At 41.9% G+C, this 23767-nt stretch overlaps 1 protein-coding gene across 18 annotated transcripts in view; it reads left to right on the top strand.

Moving 5' to 3' along the window:
* Positions 1–23558, top strand: part of FOXP1 (forkhead box P1) — a 1926958-nt gene extending 1903400 nt beyond the window's left edge. For all 18 annotated transcript variants that reach the window (XM_069643824.1, XM_069643828.1, XM_069643826.1 and 15 more), the window contains 3 exons: positions 5668–5715; positions 7685–7851; positions 19116–23558. In XM_069643824.1, coding sequence (XP_069499925.1) covers positions 5668–5715; positions 7685–7851; positions 19116–19260 — 360 coding nt within the window. In that variant the 3' untranslated portion in view covers positions 19261–23558. The remainder of the gene's footprint in view (positions 1–5667; positions 5716–7684; positions 7852–19115) is intronic.
* The last annotated feature ends 209 nt before the right edge of the window (positions 23559–23767 follow it).

Here is a 23767-nt window from a genome sequence, read left to right as displayed (position 1 = left end):
GAGGGGGTCTAAGGTCTGCTTTTTAAGGAGGGGGAGCACCCAGGACTGTTTAAGGTTGGCCGGGATGGTGCCTGAGGCAAAGGATGTGTTAATTAGTTTAGTAATAAAGGGCGATCATTCTCTAGCAGCATCTTTTATAAGTTGTGCTGGCCCCTTTACAATTAGAAGGTTTGAGCGAAAGGATTATTTTTTTCTACTTCCAGGGTAGTCATTTTAGAGAAGTGGAAGGTATTACTGTGCTCCAATAAATTATTGGTGTGGGGCATTTTAGGCAGGTCCTGAATATTCAGTGTTTCTTTTTTGCTGAATTTTATTTTGCAGTGTGATAATTTTATTTGCTAAGGCTTGTTGGATATCTGTACACCAGGATTTGTCCTTGGTGCAGGTGTCCTGTATGGCAATTGGAGACTCAAGTTCTTTTAGTATGGAAAAGAGCTATTTCATACTAGAATTGGATTTGGCTATACGATCGTCGTAGGAGTTGCGTTTTGCCTGGCAAACTTCTTTTTTGTATAGCGCAGAGAAAGAGGTTAAATTAGCTTTATCAATTGAAGGGCAGAGCCTTCAAGTGATTTAGCTTTTTCTTTTCAAGATGCATAGGTCTCTTAGCTGTGGTGTAAACCATTTGTTTAGATGAGCTTTTGGTTTACTTGATCTAAGTTTGAGAGGTGCCAGTTTGTCTAGATTAGAAAGCATAATGTTATTAAATTCCTGCACTAAGGTGCTAGGATTTAGATTTTCTAAATCGTGCGTTGAGGGTGGGTAATATGGCTGGGATAACTTTCTCGGCAGTAATGCATTTTTTATTTCTGGTTAGACATGGTGGCGCCAGTTAAGGGGCCATATGGTTAGGTCTGGAAGTGGCTAAGTTAAAGGACACCAGTGAATGGTCTGTCCAGGGTAAGGACATTATGGAAGAGATAGTGGCTGCAAATGGCAGTCTGCTATCCAATCTAGCGTTCTCCCCTTCAAGTGTGTGGGCTTGTCAACTTTTTGGGTTAGGCCTAGTGCGTGAATCGTGTTGGCTACTACTGAGGCATTAGTATCCGTAATGTCTTGGAAGCCTAGGTTAAAGTCCCCAAGAAGGATTACTTGAGAACATGGTTTGTGGTTGTTAGTGAGCAAGTTATGGAGATCCTCTTAAAAGGTACCTAGATGGCCTGGAGGTCTATATAATAGGTGAATAGTAAGTGATTGATTATTATTTATCTGGAATTTGGCAGATAAGGTTTCGCATGATTGAAACAATTGGGTGGGGACTAGTCTGAGGGAGAGGCTCATTTTGGAAATAATGGCGATACTGCCACCTCTTGCACCTTCATGGTCTTGTCTGACTATCGTGTAATCGTCAAGGATGGCTAGCATAAGCGAAGGTCCTGCAGCATTATGTAGCCATGACTCAGTAATCGTGAGAAAATCGAGGTTGCCTACTGTGATAAGGTCGGCTATGTCAAGGGCATGGGCGACGAGCGATCTCACATTCAGGAGTGCTCCTGCGATGGATGGGGTCTTAGTGACATCTGTATCTTGGAGGGATTTAGTAATAGATGTATTAGGTAGCTTAGGCTTATTATTCAGAGTAGGGTAGTCATCAGAGTTGGGTGTAGGGGGTGGCAGCAGCGAAAATCAATCTGTTCAGGAAGGCAGTCGCCAAATCCTTTCAAGCCATAAAGATAGAGACAGCACGTTCCCTTGACACGTTGAAGCAGCATTGCTTGTCATCTTTTTGCTCCACCAGGGGAAAATCGAGCAGATCATCCAACAGATACTCCACATCATACAGGCAACTTACCCGATGCTCCACACAGGAAGACTATAGGGGTTTCTCCCAGGACTATGGAAGCAGAGGTCTGCATCATTGCCCAGAGGGCAGGGCGCCGGTGCCCAAGCAAGTCTGAACCAGCCAAGATGTCGGGCCCCTACATGTGCACCCTGGTGGGAGGCAGCTGATGAGGTTCATCAACGAGTGGAAGAAGATCAACACCGACAGATGGGTGCTGGACACTCTCGCCCAGGGACACACCTCAGAGTTCCAACGCAGGTGCCCTCATACTCCACTGGTTCTCCATCATGAGCAGCACATCCCTCTGCTCCTAGAAGAAATGTGAGCCATGTTACGGAAAGGGGCGATGGAGCTTCTTCCCCAATGGCCCTGAGGCTCCGGAGTCTACTGACGGAGCTGGGGTTCTCTGTAAACGATCCAAAGTCCTGCTTAACACCATTGCAGAACACAATGTTCCTCAGTGCCAGACTCAACACAGTGGCTTGCCTGGCACCCCCCTGGGAGGAAGGGCTAGCGGCCATTGAGGGGAAGGTGCAGCGACTGTCGTCGGCGAACGACCACGGTTCGGGCCATGAAGTCATTGCTGGGCATAATGTCCGTCTCTGCAGGTTGTAAACGTGACCCCTCCCTACAGGAATTCTTGGATGCATGTTGGATACAAGTGTCTGGAAGTTTTGCTGACAAGATCCACGTCAACGAGGAGCTCTGGCGGGCGATAGAGTGGTGGGGGGTACAATCCCACATCAACCAGGTGGATGGGATTTCAAACCTCACCATACCAGGAGACGGTCACCATGGATGCAGCTCTGGAAGGTTGGTGAGCTCACACCGGACATCTACACGCCAGAGGCCTGTGGCTTCCAGAGGAGAAGGATCTGCACATCAACATCCTGGAGCTACGGGCAGTGTTCTTGTCCCTCAAGTCTTTCCTACCGTCTCTGAGAGGCAAGGTGGTGAAAATCTTGACGGACAACACAACCACCATGTTCTACATCAGACAGCAAGGGGGCACTCGATCCCCAGTGCTTTACAAGGAAGCGCAGGGCTTGTGGCATTGGCCCATTGGACAGGGGATGTTCGTCATCCCGTTCCACCTGGCAGGTGTCAAGAACACTGTCGCCATCTCCCTCAGCAGGGAACTGTGCTTCTGCCATGAGTGGGAACTTCGTCAGGATCAGGTGGACCATCTGTTCATCAAATGGAGCAGACCTCCAACCACTCTTTTTGTCATGGCGGCAAACTCAAAATTCCACAAGTTTGCCAGCATATTCCACCATCCGAGGAGCATGGGGTATGCATTCTCCTTCCCGTCGGAAGGTCTGTTTCTGTATGCTCCCCCCCGCCCCATTTCCGTTCCTGCTATGTGTTCTCAACACACTCTGACAGTGTCTGTGCGACATGATACTCATCGTCCCAGCGTGGCCAAGGCAGATTTGGTATATGGACCTACTCAGCCTGTCATTGTCTCCTACAGTCAAGTTGCTGGTACTTCCGGATATGCTCACCAGGGAGAGAGGCGCAGTCCTTCATCACGACCCAGGATCGCTGAACTGAAAGCATGGCTCCTGCAGCCTTAGAGGTTATGAGCTGCCAGTGGACGGCATGAAGATCCTCGCCAAAGCCAGGGCTTTGTTGATCCTATAGTGCTACGGCTATAAGTGGAAGTGTTTTTCTTCGTGGTGCTGGATGCAGAAAATTAACCCCCCTCTTTCTCCACCCCCGTGCCCCTCTGAGGGTCACAGCCCCACAGATTCTTCCATACCTGCTTTCCTTGGCAAAAACTGGTTTGGCTCACGCGTCCATCAACGTACAACTGGCGGCCATCTCACGCTACACCAGATCCCCGGGAAGATCCTCATTGTGGTCCCACATACTCGTCAAGGAGTTTCTAAAAGGTATTTATTGATCTTTCCCACCGGTGAAGGCGCCTGCCCCGGCATGGGAACTCAAAATAGTCCTGGCAAGACTCATGGGGGCACTTTTCGAACCTATGCATCAGGCCCCACTCAAGTTTCTCTCGGCGTTCCTTGTAGCCATCACCTCAGCCAGACAAGTGGGTGAGATCCAGGCCCTGTCCTACAATCAGCCATATCTGACTTTCCACAATACTAGGGTGGTCCTGTGAACATACCCCACTTTCATGCCGATGTTCCTGTCGGAATTCCACTTCAACAAGCCTTTCCTGTTGCCTGTTTTCTTCCCAAAACCTTTGTCGCTGGTGCAGATGACCTTGCATTCGTTGGACGTTGCTTGTGCTTTGAAGTTCTACATGGAGTTTTTGGAAGACTTCTCAATTGTTTGTGAACTTTGGACCTGTGAATCATGGGATGGCCTTGTACAGGGCTACCATCTTAAGATGGCTCTCTGTCTGCATCATGCACTCTCATCGGCTGGCTAACTGCCCTCTGCTGGGTTGTCCGAGAGCCCACTCCACAAGAGCTATCGCTGCAATGACAGCATTCCTTTCTGGTGTGCCCCTGCTCGACATCTGCAGGGCTGCAATGTGCAGGTCCACGCATACCTTGACAAGGTTCTACTGTATCGACAAGGATTTCAGGAGGAGTCCAGAGTCGGCCAGGCAGTGCTACGCAACCTGTTCACTTGAGGTGATTCTGTTCCAGGGGTAAGTGTAATTTCTTCTGTTGAGCCTTGCCACCTCCCGTGGTTGTGCAATGTGTACTGCTGTGTATTCGTTATTCATGAGCATGTGAATCCATGCCAGACCCCATGCTGGAGAAGATTTAAGTTACTTACCTGTATCTATTGTTCTCCAGCATGGGTCTGGCATGGATTCACATGCAAACCTTCCCTCCGGTCCCTCTGCCTCTCTTCTTGGTCATACTGCCGCTTTACGTGCTTAACAAATTTGAAGATGGCTGCCAGCGTCGGGCTTAGGGAGAGGACTGACATTGGATGAAGCCATTATAACCCATAGGACAGTGATTGGTTTAGAGGAGAAATACAGTTTTAAAGTGAAATTGTTTTTTCTTTCACCGAGGATTCCCAGCCTGACGACAGGGAATATTCATGAACATGCAAATCAATGCCATACCCATGCTGGAGAACAATAGTTAGAGGTAAATCACTTAAACCTTACTCTGCAGTACTGGTGTTGCTCTAGGCAACCTTCCGCACTAACATCTTTAAGCCCATCTATACCATTATACACAAGGACCACCCATATGCAAATTGGTGTGCATACTGCCACCAAGGGGCAGAGACCAGCCCAAACTGCTAAGCCGCCATGTCCCCTCTGTCTGGAAACACAAGCAACCCAGACATGTTTTGGCCAAGCGTATGCAGGGTGTGTTGTCTCAGGTAAAAAATATACAGTTTCCCTCTCCTGAGTCTAAATTAATTAGGATACCTTGTATTTATATAGTGATCCATTCCAGATATTTCCAGCTTTTTTTGTGCTGAATTATTGGGATATTTTTTTTTCCTACTCTATCAAACTCATAAAGCTGATGGGCCAAGGCAGCTTTGACGGAATTCAAATCGGTGACTCTGGAGTGAAACCTTACACTTGCTGAGCTATCATACCAAATACAAACTCATTTTTTAAAGTGATTCAGTTGCAAGTGGTCTAAGGTGCCGTTGCTCAGCTTGCAAATAGTCACAGAAGCGCTAAGCACAGATTGTTTACTGTCCGATGCTATTTCATGCGAGGACCATATGTTTACTCCATCACCCATATAGAGAGGTGACCGAAAGCTTCTCACAAGGTGTACAGATTGGAATATACAATGGAACGTGACCTTTGTACTCTGGTTGGTTTAGGGACTAATGGGTACCCTCTTTGTAGCAGCTAGGCATTGTATATGGAATTCCATTTCCTTTAAGGTCAAGTCTCATCCTCTCTCTCTCTCTCTCCTTCTGTTTAGGAAATACATCAAAACCTGGTTATTCAAGAAAGCCTTTTCAGCTCTCAAGTAAGTGTTTTCTTTCTTCGCACCTGCAAGTAGACCTTCTTTGCTTTTTCGCATGTAGTTAATGGGGTTACCACATGAGGTTTGAGCTGGAATTATGAATGTTTTTGTAATATGGTGCAATAGAAAAGCTTTCTTTTTGTGCAAATCACTGGGCAAGAAATAAAGATAATGAAAATGTTGCTGGTTTCATAATATGCTGTAACAAGATCCCTGGTAACAACATTGTAATCGGAAACTTCATATAATTTCCTAAATACTGATTATGAAAACATATTTAGGATGGGGATCAATTGAAACACAAACTGTAATCTCCAATCTTTCCAAGTCCTTTGGCTGTTCTTTTCGCATTGCTCCAAGTCCTTCCTCCACGGTTGAATTCCTCGCCACCTGTACTTTCAGCAGGGCTCACTGGTTTATTGTTTCAATTGGCCTTTCACTGTATAGTAGCTGGAAGTTGTATTCCTTTGTTACGCTCTGCCTGTACAATAAACTTTATTGTTGGCCTTTTTCACCCCTCCACCCTAAAGAGTTCCTTGGGTGTGTCATCCTGTGTTTTTATAGCCTGATGGCATAATAATAATCCAGATGCCAGTCCTAAAAGTTGGCATTCTTTAATAAGAAAAAAAGAAAGTTGATTTCTGAAGGTACCCCTCAGTTTTGGTGAGCTGGTTTGATGTGCAGCCCAATAAACTCCTCCTTTGGTGACTTTCAGAAAATCTCTCTGATTAAAAATTCCACCGGATAAAATGCAGTACCATTCTAAAGCTCCATTTTGCAAGGACGTATTCACGTTCCGCATCTGACCTATAAACTACCAAACGCGGTGAAGTGTAAGCGTAGAGTAGGATACGAGGAGTATTGCCCTGACTGTGACGTTCAGAGCGGTGTCAGAAACGAAGACAGTTCCTTCTGCTAATTATCTTAGGTCTCCCAGCAATGTACTGAAAACCTGTTTCAGGGAAGCAACTGTAAATACTGATCATTAGTTACTTACTGTCCCTGGGGTTTTGTGAAGTGAGATGTTGAAAGGCTGTTCTCGCTGTTGATTAGGTAAAGTGCGTAAACACATTTTTGCATTCATGAGGCTGAAAGGCAAAAATGAAATGATCCCTCGTTCCATCAGGTTCTGTGAACTATTTGACTAATGCCAATTAGTATGCATAGTAAGAATAACGTCTCTGTTTTTTTTTTTTTTTTTTCCAAAACCTTTGTCTCCATTTGTCCTCCCTTCCAATTTTGTGTATTTTCCTGGAGTGGCCGGATACTGGTGCTTGTGCGGCATCTATGCAACACCTAAGAAATGTTAATCGGTGTGAAATTGGTCACCATGTTGCCCTCATTTATTGCACTACTGAAACTATTCCTGCACATTTCACCAAAGGCCCATGCTATTTGTAAAACTAGCATTATCCAAATGGGGAAATGTGACTCTTAGGCTATATGTTAATGTGTTTAGATGTTCTGGGTGTGCAGGTAGGAGGTGTTTTTGGCATGTTCAGGTTTACTGGCGGATTGTATGTGGTGCTTGAGGTTCTTGTGTATGGTATTGTAAACCCCACTACAGCCATGGCCTGCTGTAACTCTCCCAGTTCCATGTAGAAAAAAAGAGCATTGGCAAAGACAACTTTTTTGGTTTGAAGTTTGCAACACGTGATGGGTATAATATTGAATACAATAGTGCAACACTTACCATCCATCCGGGTGTGAAGTCTTTGGATGTTTTCAAAATGTATCAATTTTGAACAAAATATCCCAATTTTACTGTAGTTCCGCAGCTGCCATTCTTGGCCGAGAAAGCAGTCGTGCAGAAAGTAGCGCATTGAGCTACTGAGCCAGAGGCCCGTTTCATAAGGGCAGGAATATGTGTCACGTTAGATCAGTGGTCCCATGAAGACAACATTTGAAACCACGCAACTCCCTCGTCTCCTTGGAGATGGTGTGTGATGATGTTTTGCTGTGTTCTTTACAGGCTTCCATGGCTGACAATAGCATACCTCTCTACACTACTGCTTCCATGGGAAATCCCACTCTGAGCAGCTTTGCCAATGCTATGCGGGAAGAGCTGAATGGTGTAATGGACCATTCGAACAGTACAGAGAGCGACAGCAGTCCGGGACGTTCTCCTATGCAAGCAATGTAAGTAGACACATGGCGATTTTATGGATTTAAATTTGTTCTTTTATTTAAGAATTTTTTGAGGGTGAACATCCAGGAAAAGCATCAGTGCAATGTACAGTACAAACTATATTAGGAACAATCTGCTGTATGTCTTTAGAAAATATAGGCTACAATTTATTTCGCTTTACGCAGCTTCTCCTAGCAGAGAGACCTGGGCTATGTTGCAGAAAGCTTGGACCGGTGCACTTTTTTTTTGTTATTTCTTTTTTTGTGTGTGTGCGATGTTTGCTGTGGGACATTAAAGGAAATCCACTAACTACATTTATTTTTAAGTTCCGCACCAAAGATAATTTAAAAAAACACTGCTTAATGTTTCCCCTAGTGTAAACATTTTTAGTTGCTTGCATGCATTTTCTTTATTTCTTTTTCTTTTTATTTCTTTTGCGCACCAGGGCAACGTTTGGTACTTTTAGCCCCAGTAGGGGCAGGACGAGGACACCGGCAGACATTGACGTTTTGTCCCTCAACAGTAACATAAGATGTCTCCAATCGACATAGTTAAAGCATATTATATTGAGCTCACTGAAACGTAGCATCTTGAGGTGATCTTGCGGTGCTATTTATGCTATTTTAGAAAGAGTGTACTGTGCATGTGCTAGATAGGGCGTAAAGGATGCCCTTATATGCAGGTCTTTAGTAAAGTCTTTCATTTAGAAGCCATTTATGCCACATTGTACTTCACCATTTTGCGGCACAATAATCATTCATTTTGCAGTGCACTCCTGTTAGGCAAGGTGATGAATTCACAGACGCTGTATCCTTTCCACTGCAGAGGAAATGCAGTTTCTTTTCAAAATATTAACGTGGGTGAAGAGGTTGCAACTAGACCATGTAAAGCAGGGTGGACGACACGTTAGGCGTGTTAAGAAAACGTCTGTTTTCAATGCAGCTAGAACTTCCCTTTAGATGGAAGCTGGTGTAATTCGCAACCGAAATTGATGCTGGTGTCAAGTGCCATCTTTAAGGTGTAACATGACGTGTAAAAACCTTCCCCTTCCCAATAAAGAGAGATGCTAGACTTTCTAATTCTATATACTGTTCCCATGGTATGGAACTAGGGCTCCAGTGATCTTACTTTTAATGGTAGTCATGTCTGACGTAAACGTTCCCTACCTTGGTTCTCTTTCATTCCCCATAATGCCAGCATCTGAAATGAAAGATGCAATGATTTGTTTTGAACTGAATAACATGTTTTGCTACTATAAAAAGGGTTGTCTAAGGAAGAATGTCATTGTTCAGTACTTCTAGGCATACATAAATATAAGCATTTTAATAGACTAACTGCAATTTCTGCTTGTTTATTTGTAAATACACAGATGCTTTAGAGGGTGGTGTCAGGGCATATGTCAGTATTAACATTTGAGTAAATGGTTATCTAATTCACATATTTTACCCATTCGTCAATGCACTTCATTCCAAATTCATGTCCATACTCTAATGTATCCTAAGAGATTTGGTAGTTATATCGTATTTGCAGGGTTTGGAAATCTACTTCGGAATCTTGGTGATGTTAGCTAACTGGGAATTATTCATGTCTTGGTATATGCCTCATTTTGATCGATGATGACTTACTTTTGATTTTATTGACGGAAAATGATGACAACCCCTTCTTTTTGTTACCTCTTCCCCGCACTAACCTGCATTGTTTCATTGATGGTCTACTAATCTGCGTAGTTAATATCCTCTTGCAGCACAACCATCACTGAGGCCTTCTTCCAGTGCAAGGATTATTAAAGGCTAGAACAGCAGTAAACTAGGGATTGTGTGACAGTCAAATGGTTTTCCTTCTTGGTTTATATATTAGTTTGATCTATCCTTTTCATCAATTTTACTTCTGAATGAAGATGCAGAAAGACTTGATTGAGCAAGAGTGTTCCACATGCCACATCTATAATTCTGCATGGACGCTTGTTTGAAGGACATGTTCGAGACCCACGGGTCAATCTCAGGGCTATGATGGATGGCATTTATGAATTTACGGGCTACTCTGGGTACAAGATCAAGAGGACTAATTTAGAGTTGTTCCCTCTGACAGATGCTATCTACACCCACCCTTTGCTGACCTACTGGCGTTTTGATGGGTAGACTCCTGGTTTAATACTCTTGGTATCACTATTTCTAGAATGCAGGAATCCCTTTACATCGATAAATATGGTGAATTTCGGCCGTATCTTTCTACAAAATTGGAGGTCTGGGCTATGCTTCCAATCTAGATGTATGGGTGACTTTCCCTCGTAAACAATTATAGTTCTCTCTCACCTGTTATACCTCTTTTGTAACATAGCTTTTTGGCCTGGCAGGGCCTTCTTCAAGGCAGTGCGATCGATGATTATTGAATTCCTCTGGGGGTCAGGTGAGGCCAGGATTAACTGGCAGAAACTAATCGAGTCGTATGTGCGGCGAGGACTGGCAGCACCCGCTTTTGAATTGTATTATGTGGTGGCCCAGGCACAGCTTGCTGATTTTTGGTACTCTTGTGGTTTGGAGTTAGTGCAGTTACAACTGGAAAGACTGGGGACTTCTACTGATCTCAAAGTGCTCATCCTTAGTGACAAATACATTTGATCCGGTGCGTACTACAGTGAATGCATGGTCCAGTGTCTTTTGCAGGCTGTGGATATCTGTCCCATATCACAGAAATGTAATGGAATTTCCCAGGCCTTGCCCCTTCATTTGACGTTGATTTAAAAAAAGAAAATACTGGACGGATGGTGTGTGTGCAGTTGACGTTGGGTGATTTATTTCCAGATGGGGAGTTTGTGACATTAACTAAATTTAAAAATAAACATGGGAATAATCCCATCAAAATACTGCAATAATTCCACATGAGAGCTGCTGGTGGCTGTGGCCGTCATTCCCCCAGGAGTCAGCGTCCCATTCATGTATAGAAGCAATTGTTGCAGTGGGTGAATCTAGGCGACTGGTTTCTACATTTTATAGTCTCACACAGGCTAATCAGTCTGCTAAAATTTCTATACGCTTGTAATGGGAGACAGACCTGTACTTTGAACTCTCTGATGTACAGTGGCAGAGATGCTTTCATCTTACGAAAGAAGTATCAATGTGTGCCAGATATAGATGGATCCAATTTCAGATTCTGAATCATCTAAACTATATACCAGCTAAAATGGCTAAATTCATCCCAGGGTTCTACTGACACTTGCGTGAAATGTCTGAAATCTCCAGCTAACTTAGATATGTTTTGGAAGTGCCCATTTGTTGCTCAGGGAGAGGGTGGCTGGGACTTATGGGATATTGTGGTTATTCTGCCCACGTCTCGTATACAATATTTGCTGGGTGATATTGGGAAAGTGTCGATAACTACACGTAGGTTGTTTTACGTTGCCTGTGTAGTGGCCAAGAAGTGTATTCTACGGCATTGGAAGTAGAGCCTGGCCTGTCGCACTTGGAGTGGGTGGGAGACCTGGTCTTCACCAGTGAGAGAATTAATGTATACTGTAGGGGCGGCTCCCTAATTACCTCAGCCCAAACCGTGTCCACCACCCAATGAACAAGTACACGTTTTGTACATGAAGCAAATTTATTGCACAAACATCTGGGGAGCAGTTAGATGGTGTTGTAGGAACACTCTAACATAGGTTTCAACAAACCACATCAGTTGACGCATTTTATACAATTTTATAACAGTTAAAATGCTCCCCGATTACAATCCTCCCCCAGAAATGATTGGTCAAAAAATGTACAGAAGCATTATGCAAATTCATTCTTTCTCATCGATCACTGACAATCTTTACAGCCATCTCCAGCCTGTGTTCGAAGTCCGCCTTTACTGGGGATTGATCCGTGGTAGGTTGTGACATCATGGTACAATGAAACATTCACATATAACATAATTCATTACTGAGTAACAGCTGGCTTAGGGCCTTTTAACCTAGTGTGCTTGCCCATGGTCTGCTTGGATATTTTACCAATACTAGGAAGGCCTGAATAAACAGGTTTTTCTTTGAACTAATGATTGTGATCTCATCTGCCCCACACTCTTGGCTCCTCTTGAGACATACTAATTTATGTGACCACCACTCAAGCACATACAGCCTCTAGTTTCAACCTGTAAAAACAATTGACCAGTCCTCATCTTTATTGCCGGTCTAAGAAAGTGGTCAACCCCCTCTATGCGACTTCAGTACAATGAACGAGATTACATGTGTTCCTTTTGCGGAACTGTTCAATCACAAGCCTTCATCCGGTTTGCAAACGGACAGTTTTACTAGATGACACCTTCTTTCTTCCGTCAATGCTGCCAGCCCAAAAAACCAGAATGTCCCTGCTTCCAAAAAATTCATTTTGCAGCTGCTAACCGAAAAGGTGTTGAAGTTACTCATTCACCGGCCCCTCTGCCTTCTGAAAACCTGACAGTCAATTTAATAGTCAAAGTGCATTTTGATTCTGTTGCAAGTTTTATGAATTTCCCATGTATTTGTATTATTTATTTATTTATTATTGTGCATATATGTTTGTTTTTACATTTGGAGGGTTTAACATTTTATCTTTCTGCACGCATGAAACCAAATATGTATCAATTTCTAGACCAACAGTGACACTGAAGTAACATCTCCCATCCATAATTAGCATCACTCTCTATATAAAATTGCAACCTCATGCCCAATTAGCTCACTGCCCACAGTCATCAATATGGTGCATGCAGCATAAACTCTCTGTGATCATGGGGACCCTTCCTGACCACCCCAACAATACTGCCATGCTTCCATCAATTAATAGACCTAAGGACACTTGGTTTTGGTTGCAGGCATTCCTGGCAATGCCTATACGGTCATCGGTAGGTGCCCAATCGGAAACCTCTGGTAGTGAGACTTAGCATATATATAGTGCTGTTCCTTGTGTGCGGTGCCGGTTACCCTACAATGATGTATGCCCCAATTTCTTGTATTGTGCTCTTCACCCTGCATGTCAAAAAAAAATCACCCAAAATACTCCTAGAATGTTGGGAACAGGCTTGATACTTTAGGTGCAAAGCAGGACTAGTGCAGGCAAGGATTTCATGCAATAAGGATATGTGTGGGGTGTCGGAGGGGGGCGTTTGAGATGCTGTTGGTGTCTGTAAAAACCCATGGGGACAATTCCATCATGCATTTGGAATAGGTTTGCGAATTTCAAGAACAGATCAGAGCAGCTATGTGGAGGTTTTTGGGTCTTCACAAAATTAAATGTGCTCAAAACCTAACGGAGGCAAGTCAGTCCTTCTTTGCAACATCATTGGTGATGGGCAATGAATCCATCCTGAGCAGACAGATTTGAAGGGGATCCGTCTTTCTACCAGATTCCCTGATGGTATTAATGTCATATGCACAGTCTGGCAGGGTTGAGACATTCCAGAAAGAGGGCAGGAGTACTCTGTGATGTAGCAAGACAGAAGGAAACAGCGTTTAGTGGTTTCAAGGTGCTGCCCGATTTCACCAAGAAGACCAAATGAGGTGTAATCAAATACTAGAGCTGAAAAAGTTTAAAATGCTAAGTTTGCAATCTACATACACTAGTATATGCATCCGATTTGAGAATGGTCTTTAGGGAGAGACATGACCAAATATTTGCTGGAAAAGGTATCTAAAGCTTTCTAAGAAACATTTGTGAACAATCCGTGAGATGTGCAGGCAGGGTGGTTTGAGGGGTGTAGAGTTTTGTTGTGGTGGAGTGAATTTATGTACTCATAGATACTCAGTCTTACTGATGAACGGGTATTTTCTGTGTGGCTCTGACCTTCTACAACCAGGGTATATATTATAAATTAGGTTTCTCATTGGCATGCCACTTAATATCCGGGCTGAATTCAGTTTCTGTGGCTTCTGTTGTGTTTCTAGAGGTCCACTAAATGTTCTGCTTTTTACTTGCAGCCAGGAGGACCTTTACTGAAGTCTCCCTATCACTGCAATTATATTTTGTATATGGTGTTATGGTGACCCATATGATTACTAGGACAGGGTGGTTTCTAAGCAGCACATTGTGCCCCTATGGCGATTGTATCAACCTATATTGAATCTTAGTGATGGCAGTTGTAATTTAGTTTTGTCTTCACCAGTGTTGTTTGCTTTCACAAGAACTATTGGCGTTATTTACTAATGGGGAAAATCCATTGGTGCAGGTCAATGATCTCTAAAAAGCTAGTAGGACTGAGTCTGTAGAGTTGTTTCCTTAAATGAATGCCATTTCATCAGGTAGGATTGCAATGTCATGAGCTCTGTACCTGGGGGGGAGGCCGGGGGAGGGTAAAAAAAGCACATAACCTTTATCTGCATTATGGGTGCACAGTGAGCGCCATACGTGCTCCCATTCTGATGACTGCATCACACACGCAGCAGCACATCCTCCTGGAAATGTTCAGGCCACCTCTCCAAAAAAATGCAAATGAAAAATGCATCATCTGCACATTTTTTATTTCCATTTCTTTTAGTGTTTTTCATTGCATTTTTCTTTGTTCTGGAAATATGGTGATGATTTTATTGTATGTTTGTACAGGTTTTATTCCGGCTTTATTGACCGAATTTAAAATAGAATAACCTATTTGAAAACTAAAATCTGGTTATCTGAGATGCTAATTAAAATCCATATGCTAATGAACATTTTCCCATCCAAATCTAGAAACACTTGGATTCAAATTACTTTGAAGGCACAGTGAAATTTAAGACGACATACAGTGTCTTTGGCTTCTGTGTTTAGCTAAACTGGTAGTTTGCCAGGCGGCTGGTAAGGCTGGGATTTGCTTTTGCTTTCACTTGTTGGATTTACATGAAAATTGAAATGTGTGTAAACTTAGCATCATATTCTTTCATTTCGCAGTTTCAAACATTTCTAAAGGCCTGTTAACATAATTAGGTGTGCACATTGTTAAAAGACTTTAATACAATTCGGATACTCCCAATATAAGTACAGAATACTTATTTGCTGATGTAATTACACTGGAGGAGTATCTGACCTTTTAAAAGTATGCAATGTTAACACCTAGACTAGATCAAACATGATCAATTGGTGTTAATCCACGTCTAGGGCATTTGCTGTAGCCAAAGGGGGTGATTTAATATTGGTTCTGTGACTCTGTACTCTGGCGTCCATTTATACTCCTCTTGGTAGAGTACAAAGCAATCTAACCAGCTTCAGGATACCAAACTTAATCCTGACTGGTTGCTCGGTTGCAAGGAAAGGGAAACCTGGCCTCGGTTGGGTTGTTTACTGTTTGCTTACTCTAAATGGCCTCTCCCAGATGAAAGGAAAGCAGAGTGTCTGCTGCTCAGGACCAGCTGTAGTTTGGACTCTATGGCCATCGAGAGATGCTCAGCCTACATGATTTATTACCAATTCCTAGACATATGTGCTCACTGATTGAACATTTTATGTTTTTCCAAGCATTCTTAAAGGGCATAATAATAGCAAAGCAATCTAATAATATGCAAATAAATGATCACCCTATGGCCTGCTTGTGCCATTTCGTTTTATGTAGACCTACATGCTGATACGGTTCTGTACAGTTATATTATGCCCAAAAGAGCCAGTCATTCCCCTGGACCTCAATTGCATGGGTGGATTGCATTGGCATGGCTTTATTTGTGCGCCAACAACATCTAGATATTGGTAAAATTCCTGAAATATAATGAAAAGCAAAACAAAGGGCATATCGTTTTCAGTTGAGGAGCTATTGACGTGGACAACAAAGTTGCAAATTAATCTCTGCATAAAGACCAACAGGAGAGTGTTGGTACTGAAACCGCATAGATAATTGGGCAACAAAGTTGCAACAATAAGGCTGGAGAGGTGCGCTTAGTGGATAAACCAAAAGTCCTTAACCTGCTCTCAAATTGTATGCATGCATTCTGTAGACCTATTAGAATTGATTTGGCTCGAAGGGAACACCTCTGAAGTGGTCTCCAGTCTTCATTGTTTTAATTTTTTTTTTTAGAAGAACGTAGATACAGTTCTGTTTGCTAGACATTAGGCTGTTGATGCAAACTACAGTTTTAGCACCGGTTATGGGGGCAGTATTGAACTTTTTACAAGGGAAAACATTCATGAGTATTTCCATGTGGTTGGGGTGCACACTTCCCACCATGTACAAGTTGCCAATTCCTTAACATGTGTTCTCCACATGATCAGTTATGATCAGTTATCTGTAGGTACTCGTGTTGACCATTCTGTTGTACTAGTGGTATGACGAACGATTCCACTTCTCCAGGTTTTTCCAGGGCTGCTTCAGTTTCACATTTACACTTGTGATTTAATGAGCAGGGTGATTGGGAGACAGTAATGCTTTGTTTTCATTCCTTTTTCTGTGCTACGAATTAACAAAAAAAAAAAACCTTTATTTTACCTTCTGCCAAGTGTGATGCTGCTTTTTATGTACCAGGCCTCAGTTTTGTAGTTGCAAGTAGTCATATCTCTCAATTCATTCAAATTCAGCAGATGTCAGCCGCATTTCACTCAGTTCAGGCTTTTATAATTGCACATTGACTTTAAATGGCGCTGACCCACCCTGGCGATTTAAATGGTTGAGAGATTTGCAGTAGGCCTGTAATTATGACTTGCCTTTTGCTGGGCACTGCTCTGCTTCTCGCACGGCGGTAGCAGTGCCATGCTCTGCAGTAGTCCTGTCACTAACATTTCTGCTGCTGAGCAAGACTGCACCCAAGAGCTATCACTGTTCGTCAATCTCTTAATACTCCTGTAATGTAACACCAGTGGATTACAATGTGGGGTGGCATTGTTGCTATGAAATATAGCATTTTGAAATCCGGAAGTCTTTGTACACAGTGCAATGAAAGCCATGCATAAGTAACTAGACATTTCAAACTGTTTATTTATTTGCGATTCCATCTATTGTATATTGTATTTCAATACATTGGGCCTCATTACGAGTCTGGTGGTCCAGAAATAAGGGTGCCGGTAGCAATGTACCTGCACCCATTCCGGACTGCCAGACGAGGAGAATGCCTGCAGGAGGCAGCCCCTGCAGGCATGATTTTCATGGAAGCACCATTAGCAACAGTGCTGGTGCTAATGTGTCCCCATTGGGGACTTACAGTTCCCGCCGCCTGACTTCTGGTCTGCCGGGACTTGTAATATCCCAGTGGCACTGGGATATCAGGTGGCGGAAATGGTGTTATGAGGTCGGTGGGAACCCGCCAGTACCCTTGGTGGGTTACCGCCGACCTCAAAATGAGGCCCATTGTCTGCTCCTGCAGTCCATATCAAAAGAACTCTGGTATTGTATAAAAGAAGAGTATTAATTTCAGCATACATGCTTCTATACAGATTCCCTGCTCCCTGCCTAGAGACGGCAAAAGAAACAAAATTGTAAACCTAGGATTTTTTGGAGGAACATTTTTGACATCCCATGCATTATAGTAGCAGTAATAATCTTGCTACCATATAATCTACCTTGCTCTAGAGATGTTGATTACAGCCGTCACTATTATTAATTGTATTGGTCATGTATCCAGCAGGGGCATTGCTACGGTGGGGCTAAGGGGGCTATAACCCCTGATCTTTTGGTTGTAGCCCCGGATAGAATCTCAGGAGCTACAGCCAAAAGACTAGCTAGCCCCCAGTCTCAACACTTCCAACATGAGCGTAGCCCCGGGTTTTTTCCAGACCTAGCAACTCCCCTGGTATCCAGTCACCTCAGTCAGTCTTACCTCTGTCCTACATATTAATCAGCGCTATTTTACTGGAAGGCAACATGCTATGCATTCTTCCTTCCATTACTGTTACTAGGTCTTGTCATTTGGAACTTTCTTAGTTACTACAGCCAGGGAGGAAATTGGCAGCTTTTTTACTGCATGCGTTGAGTGCTGTATACTGTAGGCTGGGAAGGAGAACATAAGACAATGGCTAGAATCCAAGAAAGCAGGACCGGTAATGAAAAGTAAGTAACACAAACTGTACAACTCTAGCACAACAAGTGAAAAATGGCTTTAACTTTATTATTAGAAAGTGAATGTAGTGGCACCTATCGAGAGGCCAGGAGCATAAACAAGGTGGTGCATCGTGTAAGCCACTCCTGCATGTATTTGCTGCTTGGCAGGTACCTCATCCCACGAGGATTCCTGTCAAAGGGAGACTGGGAATCCAGGAAATTGATCACGTTTTTTAGAAGTATATTTAGTGCATGCAGAGTGAAAAGAGGATTTAGACTCTACATTCCCCGCATTTATAGGGATAGAAAGAGATAAAAAATTTCCCTGAAGACATCTTCATTTTTTCATATGGTAAGCAATCCTCTCTAAATATCTAAAATTTGTAAAAAAAAAAAATTGCTGAAAAAAACACTCATTAGAAGGATTTAGTTTGAAGTATCTTCATGTCTGACCGTTCCAAAATCTTGCCCGGTTGAGGGTTCACATGCAGACTGTCGCAGTGGTCTAGCCTAAATAAAGCACATGGCCTTCATAAGCATCACATAAACTTCTGTGCAAGCCTTTAAGAAACAAAGCGCAGTCTTAAAGTTCATTTGTGTTTAGCAAAGTTTTAAAGTACATATCAAAAAGAGCGTTTTCAGTGGCTATCAATTGTGTGCGGTCGGGTCTTCAACCCACATTCCACAGCGGCCTATTCATCTATGGGTTTTATGAGATCTTTGGCAGATTTCATCCCCTGACTTTCATACCTTTGACCACCACGGGCAGGAAATCATGTTTTCGCTTGTTTACAGCTGGCGGCCTTCATATTCTTGTTAGGACACAGCTTTCGTATCACATTGTTGTCGTGAGAAAGCCCTTTTCCTCTCCATTTGTGTCCCATGGCAGGGCATGTCTTTCTTTAAAGATATGCATTCATTTTGAGTTTAAAGCATGTATTCTAGTCTCTCTCTCTGCTATGTTGGCTTGAAGTTGATTAATGACGGACCCTTACATGGGGTCGTCCTCTTGGGACTTGGCTCGCAGGTTCTGCATGTTAACTAGAACAGCAGAACACACAGCAAGGAATGATTTGCCTGCTCTTCCTGAGCTTATTAACCTGACAATTCACTGTCCCACTTTCCTGGTGTTTATTTCAAATATTTAGCAGCACATCTTAACCATTTCGCTTTGGTGAGGAAAACCTCCATGTTTGTGAATACAATTGCAATCAATCGTGTGGATTATCAATTTTTTGCATGCAAATATGCGTCATGATGGTGCTTTGCCTTACAATGGGCGATCAAACTAAAGTCTTTTGGGAATAGTGTTGTTTTAAGCAATTCCTTTTTATTGTTTTAGGCATAACATACATGTCAAAGAAGAGCCATTGGATCCAGATGAGAATGAAGGGCCACTCTCCTTGGTGACAACAGCCAATCACAGTCCAGAATTTGACACAGACAGAGATTATGAAGATGAGCCTGTAAATGAGGACCTGCAATGAATATGCACATTTTCACTGTTCGTAAAAAGGAAGATTGGAAACCGAAGTCAAATCTTGCTGCGATATTGGTCCATTATTGTACAGCCTGGAGGTTTCGCAGTCCATTTTGACAATTCTGACATGTTAACACTTAGTGCCATCAAGTATCCCATTTGGGAGTATTTTTGATTTTTCTACTTTTTGTTGAAAAAAAGGAATTTGTACTCTGTGCATTGGATGGACTTGTTTGGTACTTCGGGGATTTCCTCGCTACAGTCAACATCAGTGGTGTAAATTTGCTCAACTGATATACTTGTTCAAACTTAGCAGCAGAACTTGACTGCAGTCCTATCACCATGGATATTGAAGATTTCTAAATAAGCATGAACTTTATGGATGCAAGTCAAACCTTTGCTCAGATTTTAAGGATTCCAGTGGACAACGTATTTGCACAGTACTGCATGTTAACTGATTATCACTGCCTTTAATCAAATTATGTTGCTTCCATTTCGAATGGGGAGCACTCTATATGTCTAAGGGTTTGCGACGACAGGAGGCAGAATGGTTATCCCAAACATTTTAATGTATTGCATTTTAATTTCTCGCTTTTACCACATCATTTTCGGTTCTGACCTCAGGCCTCTGCTCAGGCCCAAGGCCTCTTTGAGGCTGCAAATTTGTGCTTCATGATGGATTTTAATAGGTGTGTTTGTTTCGTGAAGCAGAATGTCATTTACTTGTTTGGAGTTCGTCATTCATTCCATGTTATTTTTTTTTGTAGTATGCACATGTGCCCACAGCTGCACTATACCCAATGAGGATGGACCACCAACAATATTTAAGTACTGCACAAATGCGAATAAGTGACACACAAGCATAGGAACATTGTATGATTCACTGCAGGTTAATTAATTCCACAAAGCAGTATTTTTGGTTTGCAGTAACTGGATCACAAGCAAAACCAGCAGCACAACAAAACAGCCAGCACTTGGTCACCAAATATTTCCTAAGATTAATAAATAACTTCAAGGACAGTTTGTTGGTGACTACAGGAATTATCTTCCAGTCGGCGAATTTAGCCAGATTCTTGGCTGATCAAGATGCCCCCCAACCCCACAGGCGTTTTCTTCCGACGGCATTCCTAACATAGGTTACAAATAAGCCAATTAATACACCATTCTACACTTGGTGGTTGTCTTGGTATTAACGCACATAGTTTTCTGGTTTTAATCTGGAAGGTAGATACAGGTTATTCTTGTAATTGGCAGTAATAGGAATTGAGCCTAATCATGTGTCAAATAATGTAAATCTGTACATTCGAAATAGTTCTTAACTTGGGTGTGAAGAATTGTGCCAGCCGGTATCAAGAGCTAACAGTAAAAGACAGAAAATGTATGAACTGAAGCTTGTCTTTTAACATTGTAGAATACTATGAAGAAAACACTGCACACAGCCAGCTGGATCACTGCTCCATGCACCACAGTCTTTAAGTCTTTATTTTGTTCATTTTTCTCTGAAAATGTTTTTCATACTTTTCCTTATTTATGTAGGACTATATTTTGTATTTCACCTCCACCAAGACTTTATTTTATATCTAATTTATATTTTCTACTGTCCCTTTTCTCACAAATTACCAAAGAGGTTACACAAAGGTAAATTTTGTTTTCTGTTATATGCATTCTCTGATGAAACCAAATATACTCTTATTGTTGATCAAAGGAGGTGGAAGAATGTACAGTGAAGTGACAAGTCAATAGGCTATTGCTGTATCTGAAACAGAACTGCTCCTTTGTTAAAGTACGTTCAAAAGGCCAATAGATAAATGCACCAAAGTTTTATTTTTTATTTTAAATCCTCGCTCTCCCTAGTGACCCAATTAGATACTTTTTTGAGAATTAATTCATTTTAGTTAAGGTGTAAACTTGGGAGCCTTTTTAGAAGAAGTTCACACAGTAACAGTCTGAGCATCAAATGTACATTGCTGTACATTCCAGAAATGCTTGGTGCCATAAAAAGATAGTTTTTCACAGTGAGCAACAGAAATGCTCCTAAAATGTAACCAAAATACATCCTGCTATTCCAACAGTACACTGGTAAGGATTTCTAAAATCTTGTATGCCAGTTGTGGGTTAGAACTTTGAAATGTTTGTTGCTGTTTTATTTCTTGCCTCCATATCAGTTTTATTTGTTAGCTAGGTATGTAATTTGCCTTTCCATTTTAAAGGGAATAACACTCTTGTCCACACACGCTTTGGTACTTCAGTCTTGGCAGGCAGTTCCCTTTCATCGCAGCTATGTTTCCTGTTTAAAAAAAAAATGAAAATTCACGAGTAGCCTGGCAATTTGAAAACCATTTTTTAAAAAAAATTCTATTCAGGCAGCTTCCTTTTGTGCAAAAAGAAGCTAAATGGGATCTCAAGAACCGATCCTGTTATTTCTAAGCAAAATCCATTGCTGGTTGTATTCAAAAGGGGGTGTAAAGCTGGAAGATAAGTTCATTTTCAGCATGTGTAGATTTGAGTAAAGACAACAGCATGAAAAACTGTTAGTACACATACCTCAGTTTAAACCTTTAAGGAATGATTAAGTAAAAGTACATTTCACTCGGTTGCACTTTGTTGTATGTCTTGCATGCTTACTCGGAAAACAGGAGGAACAAAATACAACCATTTGATTTCACGTATTTTGCTGATATTGCACCCTTAATGGCGATCCACTGAGAAATCTCAGACTTCACTTACAGCTATTTTCTCTTTAATTTACGCCATCCTGATACTTCACCTCTTCAGATTATAGTTACTTATTTTGGGCAGAGTTTGTTTTGTTGTACATATGTATCCCAATGTGTCTGTAAGAGTCTCAGTCTTTATTGGGGAGGGTAAAGGGGCATTCTTTTATCGATATTCCTTAGAAAGGAGTTAATGCATACCTGTTCTTCAAACACCTTGCTTTCTGTGCAACTACTTCATAATTATCTATACTTAAAATAGCTTTGAAGAAAAACAAACTACTGTATGTAATGGAGTTTCAGAATACGCTGCCGATGTATTTTATTAGTTATCCTTGCTTTAAGAAAATTGGATGACATTTGCTGACATGCGGGAGTACATCCCTGACTTGCTTATACATTGTAACATAGCTGACCATTTATTGATCTATCATTGATCAAAGCATTTTGTACAGTTTTTGTGTTACGCAGGTTTTGATACTTTCCCACATCATATGTAATATTACCACTGCCATTTGCGGCTGTCTTTAAAAAAGAAAAAATTCATACATTTGAAAATAAATTGTTGAAAGTGTTTACTCCTGCTGCAGTAAAGATGTTGCATGATACGTTTAAGGGTTACACTTTCAAAGTTTATCAGTGAAGTAGTGAATAATAACGGGGAGTGTCAATCTATTAAACTTTTTTTGTATAAAACACTTTACAGGTGCCAAGATGTAAAGACAATTTGTTACATGTGTTTTTTCTCCCCAAAAAAATCCTACATTATGAAAAGTAGCACCATGTATCAGGTTAATTGCTGTTAGGAATGAGTCATGCTGCCTTCCGTGTCCCTGAAAGTTGCTCAAATGTACATCGTGTTGTAATTTCGCATTTAAAGTGCAGTAAGAAAACAGACAAAACCCAGGCTCCTGTAGAACAATGCGGACAACAAAATATAACCTATAGAGGCAGATCAGAGCTGTTCATACTGTAAATAATGCACTTCGCTAGTAGTCCTTAGGACTGCCCACTATTGGCAAAGTTGAAAGCTCATCTGAATCTCGGCACTTTGAAGAGTTGTTAGACTTCAGCTGCCATCATTTCCGAGTTCTGTGGTTTTCAGATATTTCTTGTATATCTAGCATGCAGAATGTGTTGCACTTTCCTACATCACTTTGATTGAAATACCCAAACAAAGGTTGCCATTCAACCCTTACTGCAATTGCAAATAAGTGAGTCTAATTTTTGAAAAATCTTTTCTACCCATAAGCCTTGATGAAAATGGTACAGTCCAGACTGTTAGCATGGTGCTTCATGTGTATGTACTGCCAGAAATCCGTTCTTTGTTTTGTTTAAAAAGGCATACATGAAACTCACTCCTTACATGAACTGTTATTCCATCATTCCATATCATTCCATGTCTGTTGAGACGGACAATAAAAATGTGGTGTAGTCGGTACTAAATACTGACATAGCATTCTCCAATGCAATAAAATGCTGGTTGTTCACACTGGTAGTACACGTTGCCATGTCCTCACTTGCTCGTAGCCACCATGACTTCCATTGTGATCACCGTTTCAAATAAAGTGATAAGGGAGTTGAGACTGAATCATAGTCTGAGGTCTGTTACTGAATCTGCTAGAGTAGTTTCAATGGATATTTCTCTCCTGGGGCAAATCAATATGATCTACCTCAGTCGGCACACACCCATTTTCGTATTATTTTCTTTGTGTTTTTAAGGGCCTGATTTACAAAAGATATTAGTGATAAAAAAACATGAAACATTTTCATGAATAATGCATCAGTGCTTCACAAGTG

The sequence above is a fragment of the Ambystoma mexicanum genome, chromosome 2p, assembly GCF_040938575.1.
Source record: "Ambystoma mexicanum isolate Mex_15411 chromosome 2p, UKY_AmexF1_1, whole genome shotgun sequence".
Lineage (NCBI taxonomy): Eukaryota > Metazoa > Chordata > Amphibia > Caudata > Ambystomatidae > Ambystoma > Ambystoma mexicanum.
This window is presented reverse-complemented; position numbering and strand designations above follow the sequence as displayed.